This window comes from Trichoderma breve, chromosome 5 (genome assembly GCF_028502605.1).
Source record: "Trichoderma breve strain T069 chromosome 5, whole genome shotgun sequence".
NCBI classification, from domain to species: Eukaryota; Fungi; Ascomycota; class Sordariomycetes; order Hypocreales; family Hypocreaceae; genus Trichoderma; species Trichoderma breve.
The window spans coordinates 1143427-1160196 of NC_079236.1; the positions used below are offsets into that span (position 1 = coordinate 1143427).

Sequence of the window (16770 nt, forward strand, 5' to 3'; positions counted from 1 at the left end):
TGCGATAATCCACCAGTTTGTCTCACGCAAAATATGCTGTTAGACGCATTGAGTTTGGATTTAGGGACCGTTGAGTGCTAGTAGTTGGTTCCTGTTATCCAGATGAGATTCTGATCACGGTCAGCGCCATCCCTTTTCCTCAATGGCATTTCACATGTTGTTTGTTGATGTTGTCTTTTGTCGGCGATCGCCATCAGTGCTGTACACGTATCGTATCCGATTCATGCCGATCTACTGACCCCAGACCCCCGACTCAAGATCGAGTTTTCTGATGAGCTTGTTTCTTACTCCGTACAGTATGGTGTGGGCGGTGCCACACCAACACACCCAACCTGATATGCGTCATCAGCTTCTCATGGTTCGATGACATGCACAAGATCAAGTGACCTGTAGATTGGATGTGTCGGACAAACGTCGGCTCTTTGGGCAGCTTCACTCGCCGCGTACCTGAACTAATCCAGCTGAAAATTGAAGTTCTAGACCTAGAGTCTAGGGTAGCATCAAGTATACGCATGCACATGAATGACCCCAAGTAAGAATATAACAGTGACAAGATCTCGGGGCGCTGCTCTTCCTAAGTGTCGGAAGCTGAGCCAGTTTATAACGGAAACTTGACTGGTTACTGTCGGGAGTGTCGTTTGGATGCAGTGTGATCCGGCCATCAACGGGCTTCACCCTTGGTATTTACTGAGCAAGAAACATCTTCACTTTTGCTTTTTTGTTTGCAGTTGTTTTTAGTCTATTTAGACAGCGAAATTCCGCCACTTGAACAACTTCTTGGTCGATGAGATACCGATGCTGTTATATCCAAACGCACGATACCGTTTTCAACACGTATGGCTGCCTGATGAACATGCGAAGTGTGCTCAGCCGCGCCGAGTAGCCTTCAGGAAAGCCTCACAAACGCTGCATCTATCATTGGCTATATAGATATTTCTCATTTCCAATTGGGCGAATTCTCACCAATCTCTAAAGCCTCATTCCCAATTTTAATTTGCAAATACAAGCAGATACGTCGTATTGGCTAGAAAAGCCCTTGTTGTGTTACACAGGATTTCGACCCTGGGCATCGTTCACGCCCAACATCCCGCAAGGCTTTCTTGGGGCTGAGCCCCTATAAATTCTAATGGCTCATCTCCCTCAATTGTTCCGTTCATCCGCATGATTTTGCTATTGATTCTTGATTCCTTAATCATGAAATAGTTTTATTCTGCGCCACAGAGCTCTCTACTCAGCTGTGACAAAATGCCAAAGCGACCCAATGAGGCCGATGATGAGCATGCCTCTCCTGATGCAAAGAAGATCAAGCTTGGTATTCCATCAGACCCAGTCAAATTTAGCCATGCCGATTATACAATTGGATGGATTTGTGCATTGCCAAAAGAGCAAACAGCGGCGATTGCCATGCTAGACCAAAAGCACCCAGATCTTCCATCTCTCGCTAATGATGACAACGCCTACACCTTTGGATCAATTGGTGGTCATTACATTGTCATAGCCTGTTTACCGAAAGGCCGGTATGGCACCAATTCCGCGGCGACAATCGCGACAAAGATGCTCAGTTCCTTTCCATCCATTAAATTCGGGCTATTAGTCGGGATTGGAGGCGGCATCCCTTCCAAGGTTCGACTTGGAGATGTCGTGGTTAGTGCGCCAATTGATCAATACCCAGGAGTTGTTCAATGGGACTTGGGTAAGGCGGAAGACGGCGGAAGATTTAAACGAACTGGAGCGTTGAATAGCCCGCCGAATGCACTCCTCAAAGTCTTATCAAAGCTGGAGTCTGAGCATGAGATGCAAGAGTCTAAGATCCCCATCTTCTTGGATGAAATGAAACAGAAATACCCAAAATTATACCCAAAATACTTTTGGAATCAGTCGCTTGGAGATCCTCAAGACCAAAGCGGCGAACGAACGGCGATGAGATGCCCAGACATTCACCATGGCTTAATCGCATCTGGTAACCAAGTCATAAAAGACGCTGCAGTCCGCGACCGCCTCAACGAAGATCTTGACGGGAATGTACTATGTATTGAAATGGAGGCTGCGGGATTAATGAACGACTTTCCGTGCCTCGTTGTCCGAGGGATTTGTGATTATGCAGACTCGGGTAAGAACAAAGATTGGCAAGAGTACGCTGCTGCTGTTGCGGCAGCTTATGCGAAGGAAATTCTTTCCATGTTGCAGATTTGGGCCGTGGAGCACATGGAGTCAGTTCAAGGTACATAATTCTATCTGTTTTCAACAACTCCAGTCGTCTTTATGTACTATGTGCGGCCATTTAGATTCACCAGTCGCTAACTGTGTCTTTAATAGACATCTTGTCGAATATTAATGCAGAACTTGGAAGCATACAGACAGCTTTTAGTGAAATGGCAACTCGACAGTACGCTCAAGGCCACCAAGCTTTTTTAAATTGGCTAACGCCAGTCGACTATACATTACAGCAAAAAGATTACTTCAGCAAGCGGCAACCTGGAACTGGCCAGTGGCTTCTTAAATCTGACATATTCCAAGATTGGGTCGACAACAGTCAGCAAACGCTGTTCTGTCCAGGGATTCCCGGAGCTGGAAAAACAATCCTTACATCTATGGTGATTAACAACCTTTATGAACGATTTAATAACGATCCTACGGTGGGCATTGCATACCTATACTGCAATTTTCGTCGGCACGATGAGCAGAAGCTCCATGATTTATTATTAAGCCTAGTGAAACAGCTGGCTCTTGGTCAAAACATGTTACAACAAGATGCTAAGAAGATATTCGATGAATATAAGACTAAAAACCAACGCCCATCGCTGGATGATACAAAAGAGCTTCTTGGATATATGGTAGATTCATATCTGAGAGTATTTATCCTTGTTGATGCTCTTGACGAATGCCAGGGGTCGGATGGATGCCGAGCAAATCTTCTAACAGACATGTTCTTTCTTCGGGAAAAGTCAAAGCTGAACATTTTTGCGACCTCGAGACTAATCCCGGAAATTATGAAAAAGTTCGAGGCTTGCAAATGCATAGAGATTCGTGCGAGCGGGGATGACGTGCGAAGATACGTGCATGGCCAACTAGACGGAGGTAACATGGAGCATCTACCATCTCTAATCAAACACAAGCCAGATCTGAAAGATGAGATTATAAAAGGCATATCAGATGCCGTTGACGGAATGTATGTGACTAGATTTATAACTTTGCAGGTATCGTATACAAGTACTCACATTTCCTAGGTTTCTCTTAGCAAAGATATATCTCGACGTACTCGTTGATAAAGTCACCGTCACAGACGTTAGAGAAGCAGTCGCGCAGCTGCCAAAGCAGGTGACAGGATCCGGAGAAGACAAAAGACTGGAAATACTAAATCAAGCATACGAATCTGCCTGGGAAAGGATAAATGGACAAAAAGAGGGATTTCGGAACCTTGCCACGCGAGTTCTAACGTGGATCTCCTCTGCAAAGCGGCCGATGTCCACAGAAGAACTCCAGCATGCTCTCGCAGTTAAAGTCGGTATGAATGAGCTTGATGAAGATGCTATGCCACAAGTTCATGATATGGTGTCGTTCTGTGCTGGGTTAGTCACTGTCGATGAAGAGAGTAATGTCATCAGACTGGTACACTACACAACACAAGAATTTTTCGAGAAGAAGAAGAGCGATTGGTTTCCTAATGCAGAGGCTATGATTGCAGAAATTTGCATATCTTATCTTTCATTCACAGCCTTTGGAAAAGATTGCCTAGACGGACCTGATCTGGACGAATCTGATCTGGACGAATCAGACGAATCAGACGAATCAGACGAATCAGACGGATCAGATCTAGATTTGTCCTCTTACAAATTTTATAGGTATGCCAGTTATTACTGGGGTCACCACGCACGCACTGCTGGAAGAAAACTGAATGAGAGTGTCGTGGAATTTCTCATGAGCGGGGCTAAGGCTTCTCATGCCTTCCATGACATGATGGGCCAGCACTCTTGGCAGATCTACGATTATTACGACGGTGCAAAACTCAGCTCCGATAGCGACCGCTTCCGATTCAAACCATTTTCGCCAGTGTCGGGCCTACATCTTGCCGTGCATTTTGTGCTCGATGAGGCAGTCATCCTGTTGCTTAAGAACGGATGTGATACAAATGGGCGCGAAGGAATGGAGGTGACACCACTGCTGATGGCTATCGACAGACATATAGGTATTGCAGAGTTTCTACTTGACAATGGAGCTCATACAGGCTCTTTGGCAGGCGACAGCATAATATATTTGACTACCGCTATGGAACCGAAGAACTACGACGAAATCCTTGTCCAAAAGCTTATTGCAAAGGGCATTGACGATGGAGAAGATTTTTCGTTATACTTGTTACCAGCAGCAAAGTTCGGTCACGAGATTATTGCGAAATTATTACTTGACAAGGGTGCTGCTAGTAGTGCAGTAGACAACGATCTTAATACGCCATTGCATTTAGCAATTATATATGGGCATGAAGCACTTGCGAAGTTGTTACTTGACGAGGGTGCCAACATTAATGCAACAGGCCAGTATCTTAACACACCATTACATACAGCCGTGATATATAGACAAGAAGCAATTGTGAAATTGTTACTTGACGAGGGTGCTAATACTGATGAAGTAAATCGTCTTGGTCAGAGGCCACTGCATATTGCTGCTGATGGCAATGAGGCAGTTGTTAAGTTGCTACTTGAAAAAGGTGCCAATATCGAGGCGGAGTGTAGTGGCCGGAGACCATTACATATCGCTTTTAGTGGCAACGAGGCAATTGTTAAGCTACTACTTGATAAGGGTGCAGATGTTGAGGCAGAGTATATTGGTCAGAGGCCATTGCATATCGCTGCCAGTGCTCGTGAGGCGATTGTTAAGTTACTACTAAATAAGGGTGCCAATATTGATGCAGAAGATGATCGTGGTAGGAGGCCACTGCATAAGGCTGCCAGTGGCCATGAGGCAATTGTTAAGTTACTACTTGATAAGGGTGCTAATATTGAAGCAGCAGACCATAATGGTCGTACTCCACTGCATGACGCAGTCTTTGGTGGAAAAGCAATAGTCAAGTTGTTACTTGACAACGGTGCCGATATTAATGCAACAACCGAGGAATTTAAAACGCCATTGCGTCTAGCCATTATGTATGGGAGGCAAGCAATCGCTGAGTTGTTGATTGATAAGGGTGCTAAATGGATTGAGGGAGCAGACGTTTCATAATAATGAAAAGCTTCTGTACTATGCGGTTACGCATCAACGAGAGATCATTGTTCAGCTATCAACCGACAAGGACGTCGATATCGAGGCCTTGGGTCGTTGAAGTTGGGCAATATTATCGATTCTAATGTAGTGTACTGAATTCCCTACGAGAGATGAGTGTGATTATGAGGCGGCCATTGTTGGGCAACTGAAAAACGAACTGATATTGAGATAGTAGATAATGATGGCCATACCCCATTACTGTTAGCAGCCAGAGAAATAGTGATTTTTGTTCTGTTAATAGGGAGCTATTGTAATTGTTGTAACATCCGACAGCCTAGCGCCGCTGCATCTGGCACCCATTTCATTCAGACTGAAGAGCTAGTGAAATGCCACTTGGAAAGGGGGGCTAAGGAAAGAGGTGTAGTATGGATATCGTAGATAATATGGAATGGGTACCGCTTTCAGGTGAGTCATTAGAATGTTGGAATTAGAGGAAGGTACTTGAGGTAGAAGAGTAAGAGGTCGAGTGAAATAATGAAATGCATAGTGTATATCTCTCTTGAAATTACTTTAACTACATGAGTAAACGCCAATGAGCCTATTTCATGTTGAGACTCATATTTGTTTCATCGACATTTTCGTAAAATTGACGATGCCTTAATGGCTTCTTGCCACTGCCAGTACCTTCCATCAACCAAAAAAAAAAATAATGCTTAGTATGGAGGGAGGGACAAGATTCGGGTTTGGCGAACTTGCTCACCACAAGCGCCAAAATATCGACCAGAACGAAAACTGTACTGTTAATGAAGTAGATCCTGATGTGTGGGAAATTGTAATTCTCTCACCTCCAGTGAAGATTGCCAAGCCCCACGTTACGACAGGCATCCAGATATTTGAGCACCTCTCTGTCAGTCTCTTCCCCCCAAGTGGGCAGCTTATCCAGGGCACTGTGCCAAGCTTCGTAGCAATCATCCAGCATTTTGCCTATGCTGTTCATCGCTTCTTGATCTGATAGATTATGTGCTTTGAGTATTGTGACCAAGTTATTTCCCGCGTCGTTTAATTCCTGCGCGAAAGTTAGAATACTTTGAGCGGTTGAAGACCTTTAGTTGTAACACAACGTACAACTTCTTTTTTATATGACAAAATATCGTTTGAACTAAGAAATGATCAGTTTAATGCGTATAATCGTTATAATGTGATTTCACTTACAGAACCACAAGATCTACGATAGTGCTAGTGCACAATTGAAGAGACGGGTGATCCATCTGGGTTTGAGAGAGCTTTATGTCTTCGGCGTACCTGAAGCGTAAATATGTTAGAAGTTTGTATGTAGAACAAGATAGAAAAACGTACTCTACCAGCCGTATAGCCAGCACTACTCCAATCGTTCTTCTTCGGTAGCTCATGTACTGATCTACCGTTAAGACGGGAGCAGAGCTGGACTTTGAGAGTTTGGATTGATATAGAAGACCCTCGAGGTATTTCTTATGAGAATCTTTCCAGCGTTCTCGTACTTCTAGAAGCATATTAGAGACTTCTTCTTCATCTGAACTTTGGCTGATTCAATTTTACCTGGCGTGTCACTCTGATGAAGACTTGTCAGCTGATATCTTCTTTGAACAGACTAGGACATGCTTACAGCTTTGATTCTATCCCATATTGCCTGAAATGCATACTGAAGAGGTTTGTCGGCTTGGACACGAGGGCCGCTATCATTCAAAATGGCAAGAATGCAGTCAACTTCTTCTTGGGCTTTGACTGGATCGTTTGCTAGAGGCCCTTCATCAAACTCTGTGGGTCGAATATGAGTTACTTGTCGTATAATTGTGATGGTGACGGAACTTACGATCATCAAAATAAAATATCTAAAAGTCTGTCATTAGATCACCTGAAATAAGATGCAGCATAAAAGAAGATGCTTACCCAATTGGACCAGTCAACCGCTGTGCGAAACCTGTCTTTTTCAGCAGAAGGGGCCCAAACGGCGGCCGCGAATCCAAAGTCAGTCTTGTTGAACTTCTTTTCCTCTTTGCCTTTCAATTGTAGCAATCTATCCATTGTTAGTTAAGTTACTCACAAAGCATTCAAAGTAAAATATGGAAGATCATACTCTTTGAACCACTCATCCGCTTCGGCTTTGCCACCTTGATAATGAGGGTTGATGGCTGGTTCCGTAGACATGATTGAGGAAAATAAATCTGGAATCAGGACATGCCGTGGAGAGTCTGGTATCCTTGGTAACTGAAAACTGGCTGTAGGGGTCTCTAACAGCAAGGTAGGCTCTAAAACTGTCACAGTTGTAGACATGTTTATGCAGTAATAGCCAGTCAGTTTGACTTGAAGTGTGACTTATATAGGAAGCTTAAATCCACAGTCTAAGAAGACTAATAACAAAGTATGTTTGGCTACAGTTTATTTTGAGTAGAGATATGAAGGCGTTCAATGTTTATATGTCAAAATTCCCGTTGAGCAAGCCAGGGGAAGGGGGAATATTCCGCCGTCCTCTTGGTCGAGGCCCTGAAATTTGCCGATGTCAATCTGTCTGCCGCGTATAAAGCGGATCTATCTGCAGGTACGCTGTCACTTATCCTGAGCATGTATCGTCGATCTTCTACGAATAATAATAGGAGCGACATCCAGCCCCTTAGTAATGATCCGGTTGTCGGATGTCTTGGTGATCAAGATACGGGTTAAATTTCTGCACTGTAAAAGTTATCTACTGCGGTGTCGGAAAAGGTCTGATTAGTTTTGGTAGGAGGCAATTGCTTCTTTTGGCAGCTTTCCCGTATGCTTTCGGGCCGGCCGGTGTCTTTTGCCCAATTTTCTCACTATGTATCATATCTAATGCTACTCAAAAGATCACTGCATGTCTAAGTAAGGTACCGTACTTATAATTCTCACCAGCATCTTGGTGCCACGTCATGATGTCGTTAAAATATAGCGTAGTTAAAGAGTATGGGTAAAGTGCACTGCCGTGTAGCGGTGAATTGTTCATCAAGTCGGATCGCACCCGAGACGCACAGACTTCAAGATCAACATAGACCGGACAACTTACAACGGTATTGAATAGGTAAGGGTTTAGCGATACAGGAGGTAAAAGACCAGGAAGGGCCCTGCGTTTCCTGCAGACAACTGACATATCATATTGGGAATACGGAGCCGAAACAGGCCCTGATTTCGTCCGCAGAACTACCCTGGGATGCTTCGACAGTGATTTAGCAACGATTGCTTCTGTACCATTCCAAATGAGATAATTTTGATACAATCCAAAGGGTCCTGTAGCCTATAATACATGATGTTGCCTTTTCTCCAGTCCATGTCGCATTGTCAAAAATTCCCGATTACGAGTATCCCAGCAGGCATATTGAGCAAAACCGTCGCGTACTTCGTCGGCAATTGATATTGTTGTCAGAATGTTGTATAATATATATAGGACATATCAGTTAACTTGTAGGGATACAAAGTGACTAACAAGGATTTTCGGCATTTATTGTACGTTAGGCTTATTAGTGGGCTATGTAGGTTGATACTCATCCCGGTTTACAGGGACGTTTTACCTCTTATCTCTCCGCTAATGTGACAACCCGAAATGTCAAAACCAGTCCCCCTGTCCACTGTACTCGGTGAGCCATAGTGGATTTGTTCATGATTACCTGGCCTGGCTGCTTTTGTTGTGTTGAGGTGGACCAAGGCGCCGATCGACTTCCTTTTGCAACCCCCCTGTCAGGATATGCCGTGCCGACATGGATCGAGGGTCACAACTGGTTCCGACTTACCCGGTGATGACATTGAAGGCACATGATGGCAGCGTACTGATATAAAAACAAGCATGACCTCTTCAATCTCTCCATTCACATTTGAGAGCAGCCGAAGTAAGACAGCAATCGTCGTTGGTATATATTTAGGTAAAACTATACTGCTATATACATGGTTTATGTTCTAGAATGGTCCAAGAACTTTTGAGAGTACCAAATCCTTTCGTCACTCATTTTATATGTACAGTGAAGAGGTTTTAGCCTGGTTTATGAAGGAGGAGCACCGACATAGACTGTCAGAACATTGGGAGCCCCTGAAGCCAAGGTGCCCGAGGCATTCTCATTACCATCTGGGTTGACATCGTCATAAGGGAAAGCGTAGCCTCGACCATCAATTTCAAATTGGTGAACGAGACGGCTGTAGTGGTTGGTAGGGCTGACTGTGTAGTATGAAGACTGGCCCAGGCCTGGCTGGACGTTGCCACCAGCAAGCAGCAAGGTGGATCGGACAAAGGCAGCACACAGACGGGGAACAACGGCTGCATGGACGGCATTGTCACCGCCCTGAATGGCGAATGGCCCACTGTTGCAGCCCCAGATATCTCCTGCAGTCGGCTTAGCGTAGCCACGGTTGTCGCCATTGCAGTTAAGCGTGCTGCCAGAGACCTGGCAGTTGACGCTGCCAGCAGAGGTTTGTGTGTTGATGGTGAGAGGAGTGCTGGTATAATGGCTCCAGACTTGGTCAACATAGGCGCTCCAGTAGTTCTGGAAGGCCGCTGCATTGATGACACTGTAGTCACCTGGAGACAGCGCACGAACGAGAGTTCCAGCGGAATTGGCAATACACATAGAAGACCAGGGGAAGCCGTCAACGCTAGCCTGTTGAACCAAGCCCTGGCAAATCTGGGTGAGTGCGGAAGATCCAAGGCCTTTCGTGGTCTGGGTGGCGCTTCCATCTGTGGTACTCAAGCTCATACTGAGGATTATGCCGACAAAATCGACGTAGCTGATGTTTGCGTAGACAGCCAAGTCAGTAGTATAAGTGAGCTCAACAAAGCCCCAGAGAAGGCCTGAACTCGGGTCTTGAAGGTTGAACTGGGATGGCTGCACCAAGCCATCGCCGTTGGGAATCTTGACCATGAAGAACTGGAGATTGCCCACTGAAAAGTAGATACGCGCAGAGCTGATGACAATAGGCACATTCACCGTGATGGATTGGCCTTGAGCAGGCAGTGCAATGTTGATGGGGGTGCTGATCGGAACAGGGACACTGGAGCCTCCAGAGCTGGGATACACAAGACTGCCATCACCCCTGACAAAAACGACCCGGTTGTCGGTGTCCAGGCCAGAAATGTATGCATTGACCTGACCACCGGAGAAGTTGTTGACGAGCTGGATTGGTAGGTGTCCAGCCTGAGCCCGAGCCTGAATGGCATGCTTGGAGACTGTTGTTGAACTATGATAGGTTCCGTTGAGAGTGTTGTTTGCCGTGATAACGATGTCGTCAACACCTCCAGGCTTGGCGATGGAAAAGGGTGATACTCTTGGAATGAGGGAAGGGGCCGCTGCTACTGCACCAATGAGGGCAGTAAGGATAGTGAGTGTCCTCATGATGTAAGGACTTGTATGAATTCAGAATGGAAAGGAGCGATAATGATGGTGCAAAGGAATTAACACTTTCCCTCTGAGTTTTGGAACCAATCCAATGAGTTGAGCTCTGATGAACATGTCTATCTGTGAATAACCCTCTATATATACTTGTGTCTCAAGTGTCTCAAGAGGCATTATCAAGAAGCTGTACTCGATCCCCATCATCTCAAGACAGATTTCGGGCCGAAGTGTTTTGCGCAACGGAGATAGAGACAACCCATTGCCGACTGATTTGTACCGGCATGAAGTTATCTCTTTACTGTTGTAGCATAGCATCGGGCTTCCTTCGGTGGCTTGGACTGGAAAGGTTCGGGGTTGAGAGTTGCTGCTTCTAGTTTCCAGGCTATTACGTCCTTGTTTGCCGTGTAGAATGCTCTCAGGAGCCAGGGTTATGCAGTAATTGCGGGTAATGGTTCAGGAATAGTACTAAAATTCAAGGTTTTGGGCTGTACTTGTGCTTCATCTAGCTGCAATATCGGCATAACGTAATGGCTGAGTGGGTTATAGCCGCAACCGCAACTCTTCGAACCCATGTTATCAGACTGACTAAATGCCAACTGGTTGCAACAAAAGAGTCAGATGAAGCTGTCAGTCACTTCTTAAGCCAAAGAGAATGCTCATCTGTTACGAAATTTCGCTTTGTAATACTCATTTTGAGAACTTGGGATGACTGATAGTCAACATAGTTTCGAGCACATGGTTAGTTCCCGCAACGCCCGCTGCTGATAGCCTAGCCAGGATTGAAAACTTGTCTTGTGCCAATAAATCCCCCTGGATTTAGGATGAGGCTGTGAGTACATATATTACCCTTCTAGGTAACAAATAAGGTCACGTCCTCACACCATCGCGGACTCTAGCGCTCCGAGATTCGGGCTAATAAAGCACAAGTTGCTGCACCCCACACTTTGCTAAGATGCAATGCAGGTCATGACACACTGATCGTTGCAACGTGACAAGAGTGAGTAGGGCACTTGTTCTTTTCTTCCAAAACGCCCGCACAGGTAATGAAGCGCTAGTAATCTTGCATATTGCAGCTGATACCGAAGGAGATTTCTTCGTGAACATGATCTACAGACATGTGACTGGTGATAGAGCTGCGGACATGGGATTGCCTCGGCAGTTTGAGGAATTACCAAATGCAGCTTTCCGTAGCGGCTCGTCTATAAGATATCGATCAATACTGAAGCAACTAGGGGCGTATCCACTATATCCTAACCGAACCTAGACACGGAATACTCATGTGTTCCTACCTGAGCATGTATCATGTTCGCAAGTCTGCAGTGATAATTTTTGTTTTGGCAGCCTTGTTTATAATATGACTTCGTGTGGCTTACACTGCAGTATTACCTATCTACTGTGGAACTCGCACGTTACATCCAGGCGTCATTGTATTTCCAAGCTTCCTTAACTTACATCTATTAATTTGTATATGCTGTCTGCTCACAAAATAGCGCATGTTGTGGCTGAAGTCGAAGAGGTGTTCAACCCCAGATCGAGCATGGGTTACAGCACATGTGCCTCAGTAGTCTGCATGTTACCCCTGGAATAGAGATGCCTAAACTAGTAGAAATCCTTCGGGCGGATCCATAGGCCGAAGTCTTATTCGCGCGCTTCTCTGATCCTATTGGTGTTTCACTTTCTCCTTCTGGAAGTGGGTGCAATACGCTCTGTTTAATTATATCAGGTAGTATAGTATAGCAATAGGTGCGTATGAAGCGTATTAATGCTGAGATGGAGATGTGCTCCATAGGCTTTGCTGATCGCATGATCGGGTGCCTATTCCTTAAGTGGAGAGTTGATGGAGACGACGATTAACAAGCGTTTCGTCCACCTAATTTGGCTAATCACGGAGTTCGACCGAAGATGAATGCTCGGTGCTTTTTCCATTGGCTAAAACATTCCTTTGGTGGAGTATTTTAACTTGATATCGCGTAGATGGAATCGGTAGTGCACTTGCACTGCATACAAACTTGCCAATGAATGCAACTGAGGCACATTTCTTTACCCATTTACGGATGTGTCTATTCCGTGCTCGTCAAATGATTCCAAAAGCTGCCAAGATATCTGTCTAGTCAAAATATTAAATATGATAGCCTCCCACCTTCCCCTTAATTAACTTGCATTGACTGCCACATGAAAGATTCGGACCTTCGATGGTAGTTCCATTAGTTGGGTTGGTAACAAAAGCGACGTAAGGTGGCTGCCTACCAATGTTCACACTCATATTGTTGCAAAAGGCACACAACAGGCTCAACGGCGACGGACTTTTCAGTTGTGAGACGAAAGCAGAACCTAGACATCTCCGAATTACATGATTGAAACCACTGCTTAGACCGGAGGTTGTTATAGAGTTAATAGTGTATATATAGTAGTTGCCTTGTAATAAGGAGTAGATACAGAATCTTCATCAAGGTACGAAGGAGAAAGACGCCCATTGATGCACAAGAGAAAAGCCCCGTAGGCCCGCACTCTTTACATTACTCCAATGCCGTGCCTAGATCCTAGCCTGATAACGGAGTAGGATCAATCTCGGCAAGAGTCAGGTTTGCAATAACATCCCAATGCTCCACAATGCAACTGCCGTTCATTCGATAGGCATCCATGATCTTGATAGGAGGAGTGGCAAATTCATAGTGGTGTACAAAGCCAGTGTTATTGGTGAAAGTTTGGTGCACAATGGTGTTGCTAACCTTTGGGTTCTTGGAGAGGGCGGTCACGGCGGCGTCACGACCCTGTCCAATGGAAGGATTGTGCTGGATGTAATCGACCCAGACGTAGTTGTCAAATGCCTCGGGGATGTTCTTTTGAACATAAAACTCGTTTGAAAAGGCGTAGAAGATTTTTTCCTGCTCTTCTGGAGTGGCTGGTCGAGGAGGACAAGCTGGGATGGCCTCTCGTGAGGTATCTTCTGAGCCGAGAACAGAAGGGAGAGTGGCGGTGAGTGCACCGAGATAGAGGAGAAATTTCATTTTATAATTTTCGGTTGAGAACCCAGAGGAATAGTTGATGCTGTAGGGACCAAGAGAAGATCTATTACTCGCAAAAAAGGTAGAGAGAAGGCTGTTGCAGAACTTACAGACAGAGGCAATGACCGCTATTTATCGTACAAGAGCACATGAAGAATTGAGGCTCCAGCTGTCAAAAAAATAATCCGAATAGCCATGGATCGGATTTTAGGAAAAAATCACAGCACATAATCGATCAACAACTGCTGAATCTGGCAGGAAACAACTAATCATTTGGGAAGCTTGGCAGGTTTTCTGCTGAAGATCTCATGAGAATCACCAACTAAATAAGGTTAAGTTGGCAAAGGTGGATCTTGCTTCTGATTGGTCCTTCGGCCTGCCTTTCGCCGTGTTACGCGGCCATTTTGAAGCCCTGTCAGATCTTAGGTCATCCAGATTTGTCGCAACCTTGCTGGCACCGATGCCGATTGCTGACATGAGGAGACTTCGGAACTCTTTGGATGGCCGAGACCCGCCAAAAGCGATAGTATCTTATTGAGTTCGTCCGAACACATCGCCAACTTTAACAAAAAATAGTCTCAATATGTCTTAAAGGAAATTGGTTCAATATTAGTTCGGTAAATTGCGGTTATGTCCGGAACTTGTAAAACTATATAAGAACTTAAAGAGATGCTGAATACTGAACAAATTTCTCCTCGAGCAATGCAGCGTGACTCTTGAATAGTCTTGACAGCTTATATCCCTTGCAAGCTACGACCTAAACAACATCGTTGATATTTTCACAATGTCTTGTCCAGACTGTTTCAGAGGGACCATCCACGAGGGAACGCCAAAAGGCAAAGAGGAAACAATTCACAATGTCCTCACATATGTCGCCACTCCCGAGACAGTTTCCACATCAAATTCGAAAATCATCTTCATCACGGATGTCTTTGGCTTCAACCTTGTGAACAACAAGTTGCTAGCAGACAAATATGCTGCTGCTACCGGATGCGAGGTCCTCGTGCCCAGCGTCATTCCAGGAGGTGGAGCTCCTCTCTCTGCGATAGAACTGTTTGACTCCCTGTCGACACCAGTTGGCCTGTTAGACTTGGGAGGGCAGACAAAGAGAGCTGGGGCTGCCTTTAAAGCGGCAACTATTTTCGCCCCATTCGCAGTCCGTACTCGAAATGCGTATCCCAAACTTCTCAACTTCTCTCGCGATGTCAAAGCTTCCTTGCCGCCCGGTGCCAAGCTGGCTGTAGCCGGATTCTGCTGGGGTGGGATGCACTCGACCAAACTCACTGCAGAGCCAGCTGAACAGGGCGGAAACGTGTCACTATTCGATGCTCACTTTGTGGCTCACCCTGCTGGCCTCAAAACACCCGACGACTTTTCAGCCGCTGCCAACAAGTTCAAAGTCCCCATCAGTCTCGCTATTGGAGATCTTGATATGTTATTATCCAAAGATAAGATTGACGCTATTGAATCAAGTTTAAAAGAGTCTTATGGAGAGAAGCCGGGTGACTTTGAGGTGAAGACTTATAGTAGCTGCAAGCATGGGTTCGCTGTTCGAGCTGATCCGAAGAGGGCGGTTGAAGATGAGGCTGCTATGCAAGCAGCGGCACAGGCGACCAATTGGTTCAAGAAGTATCTGTTGTGATTTGGAAGGTCGAACATTTGATCGAGAATTTTTTTCTTTTATTCTGAAGAAGACAATCAGTCTTTTCTGTTAATATCCGCGTTCTGCATATTGTTGTTTATAATGTCTATAGTTCAAGATCCCTGTTCCGCATTGCTTCCCAAACACTATCTACATATGCGTTATATGTGTCGCTTTCCGGTGTGTAATTTAATTCACTTCCGAAAATTTCTTTCGACTTTGCATTCGAGATTTTGTAAAACACCATTCCAGCTGGGATCAATTGTTCGGGAGTTCCTTCTGCCACCTTGTCTCTCAACTCCGGATACTTGGATCGAATCAAATTTGCCAACACCTGGTGGGAATAGCACGAGTCCGAGTTGACGATATTGATCCGTTGGCCACTCGCCTTCTCGTTGCGCAAAGCCAAGACGTGCGCTAAAGCTACGTCCCGCACATCTGTAATCTGGAACATGGGTACTGGTGGGATCTCTTTCCAGGTTCCGCTGAGTAGGTTATAGGCCCAATCGAGAGAATGCGACCCTGCTGTGAGATCTGGTACGGAGTGCGCAAGCGGCCCGGCCGTCCCAGCAGGCAAGAGTTCAACGGCATCCCAGGATACGGAGGGTTTGGATGCTGTTTCAAAGAGCAATGCTGAGGATTCAGCCTTTGCAGCAACGTAGCATGCAACCGGATCTCCGCTTTCTCGGACTGCCTCAAGTGGGATGGAAACAATATCGGCTTCGGTGAGCTCTTCCTTGAAGGTGGAAGACTTCATTTGACCAGTGATTTCAACTATTACAGAGCCAGTGAGGACAAACCGCTGGAGAGACTTGCAGAATTTCTCTGCAGATAGGATAACGGATTTCGCCCTGTAGTGTTCTATTAGTTAGAGATCTGGGGCTTAGGTTGACTGATGCAGTCTTACGTGTCGTAATTATCGTAAATGAGCTTTTGAGAATCGATATTCTCAAATCTGAACCGACCTGCGGCGTGTATAACATAGTTTATCTCTGTCTCCCCAAATATCTCATCACATGCCCCATTTGCACCAAGATCGGGCACAACAGGAAAGCGAACATTCTTATCGCTGTACTCGGGATGCAATGCAAGGATACTTTGTATGTCTTTTTCTGATCTTACGGGAGCAATAACATGAAACTCGCCGGACTATGGCAATGTCTATTATTAGTTCTGCTCAGAAGATTATGGACGTGTTAGGTGTATACTTGCCTTCAGCAGCTGTTCAAGGATCTGCGCGCCAATGAAGCCGCCAGCGCCTGTCAAGAGTACTGTTTCGAGTGACATTTTGTAAAGATTAGTAGGGAACAGAAGTTAATGTTATAAAACATCAAATCTAAGAAGACGCGATCAAAACCTGGGGCTTTATAGAAGTAAAGTACCTATTCATTGGCGTGTGGGTCCTCTGTGGAATGCCACCATAAACGAGGTCGGCGATGTGTGGAAGGAGTACTAAATGGGGATCAAGAGGCGGGCGTAGCGAAGTGTGGTGAGATAGAAGCTGTTATGAATCAATAACTAGCCAAGGATATACTACGAAAGTCTAGCGCCTTCGACG

General features: G+C 45.4%; 6 protein-coding genes across 6 annotated transcripts; 2 read left to right on the plus strand and 4 right to left on the minus strand.

The window, feature by feature from the left end:
* Window positions 1-1245: 1245 nt before the first annotated feature.
* On the plus strand, window positions 1246-5214 carry T069G_08052 (ankyrin repeats (3 copies) domain-containing protein; the record flags this gene model as incomplete). The annotated part of the gene is made up of 7 exons (XM_056175262.1): window positions 1246-2221; window positions 2317-2484; window positions 2557-3169; window positions 3228-3997; window positions 4052-4472; window positions 4572-4606; window positions 4703-5214. 7 exons carry the CDS (start codon window positions 1246-1248, stop codon window positions 5212-5214), a joined length of 3495 nt encoding a protein of 1164 aa, XP_056026211.1.
* A 695-nt stretch (window positions 5215-5909) lies between these two features.
* Window positions 5910-7380, minus strand: T069G_08053 (terpene synthase family, metal binding domain-containing protein; the record flags this gene model as incomplete). The annotated part of the gene is made up of 10 exons (XM_056175263.1): window positions 5910-5988; window positions 6042-6262; window positions 6322-6355; window positions 6409-6498; window positions 6553-6715; window positions 6772-6784; window positions 6839-6990; window positions 7046-7064; window positions 7123-7249; window positions 7310-7380. 10 exons carry the CDS (start codon window positions 7378-7380, stop codon window positions 5910-5912), a joined length of 969 nt encoding a protein of 322 aa, XP_056026212.1.
* Window positions 7381-9221: 1841 nt separating this feature from the next.
* T069G_08054 (beta-1,3-glucanase domain-containing protein) lies at window positions 9222-10565 on the minus strand (the record flags this gene model as incomplete). The annotated part of the gene is made up of 1 exon (XM_056175264.1): window positions 9222-10565. One exon carries the CDS (start codon window positions 10563-10565, stop codon window positions 9222-9224), a length of 1344 nt encoding a protein of 447 aa, XP_056026213.1.
* Window positions 10566-13105: 2540 nt separating this feature from the next.
* Window positions 13106-13573, minus strand: T069G_08055 (uncharacterized protein; the record flags this gene model as incomplete). Its single annotated transcript, XM_056175265.1, has 1 exon — window positions 13106-13573. The coding sequence occupies one exon, from the start codon at window positions 13571-13573 to the stop codon at window positions 13106-13108; it is 468 nt and encodes a 155-aa protein (XP_056026214.1).
* Window positions 13574-14354: 781 nt separating this feature from the next.
* T069G_08056 (dienelactone hydrolase family domain-containing protein) lies at window positions 14355-15212 on the plus strand (the record flags this gene model as incomplete). The annotated part of the gene is made up of 2 exons (XM_056175266.1): window positions 14355-14595; window positions 14659-15212. The coding sequence occupies 2 exons, from the start codon at window positions 14355-14357 to the stop codon at window positions 15210-15212; spliced, it is 795 nt and encodes a 264-aa protein (XP_056026215.1).
* A 106-nt stretch (window positions 15213-15318) lies between these two features.
* On the minus strand, window positions 15319-16499 carry T069G_08057 (NAD dependent epimerase/dehydratase family domain-containing protein; the record flags this gene model as incomplete). Its single annotated transcript, XM_056175267.1, has 3 exons — window positions 15319-16063; window positions 16120-16361; window positions 16425-16499. The coding sequence occupies 3 exons, from the start codon at window positions 16497-16499 to the stop codon at window positions 15319-15321; spliced, it is 1062 nt and encodes a 353-aa protein (XP_056026216.1).
* Window positions 16500-16770: the final 271 nt, after the last annotated feature.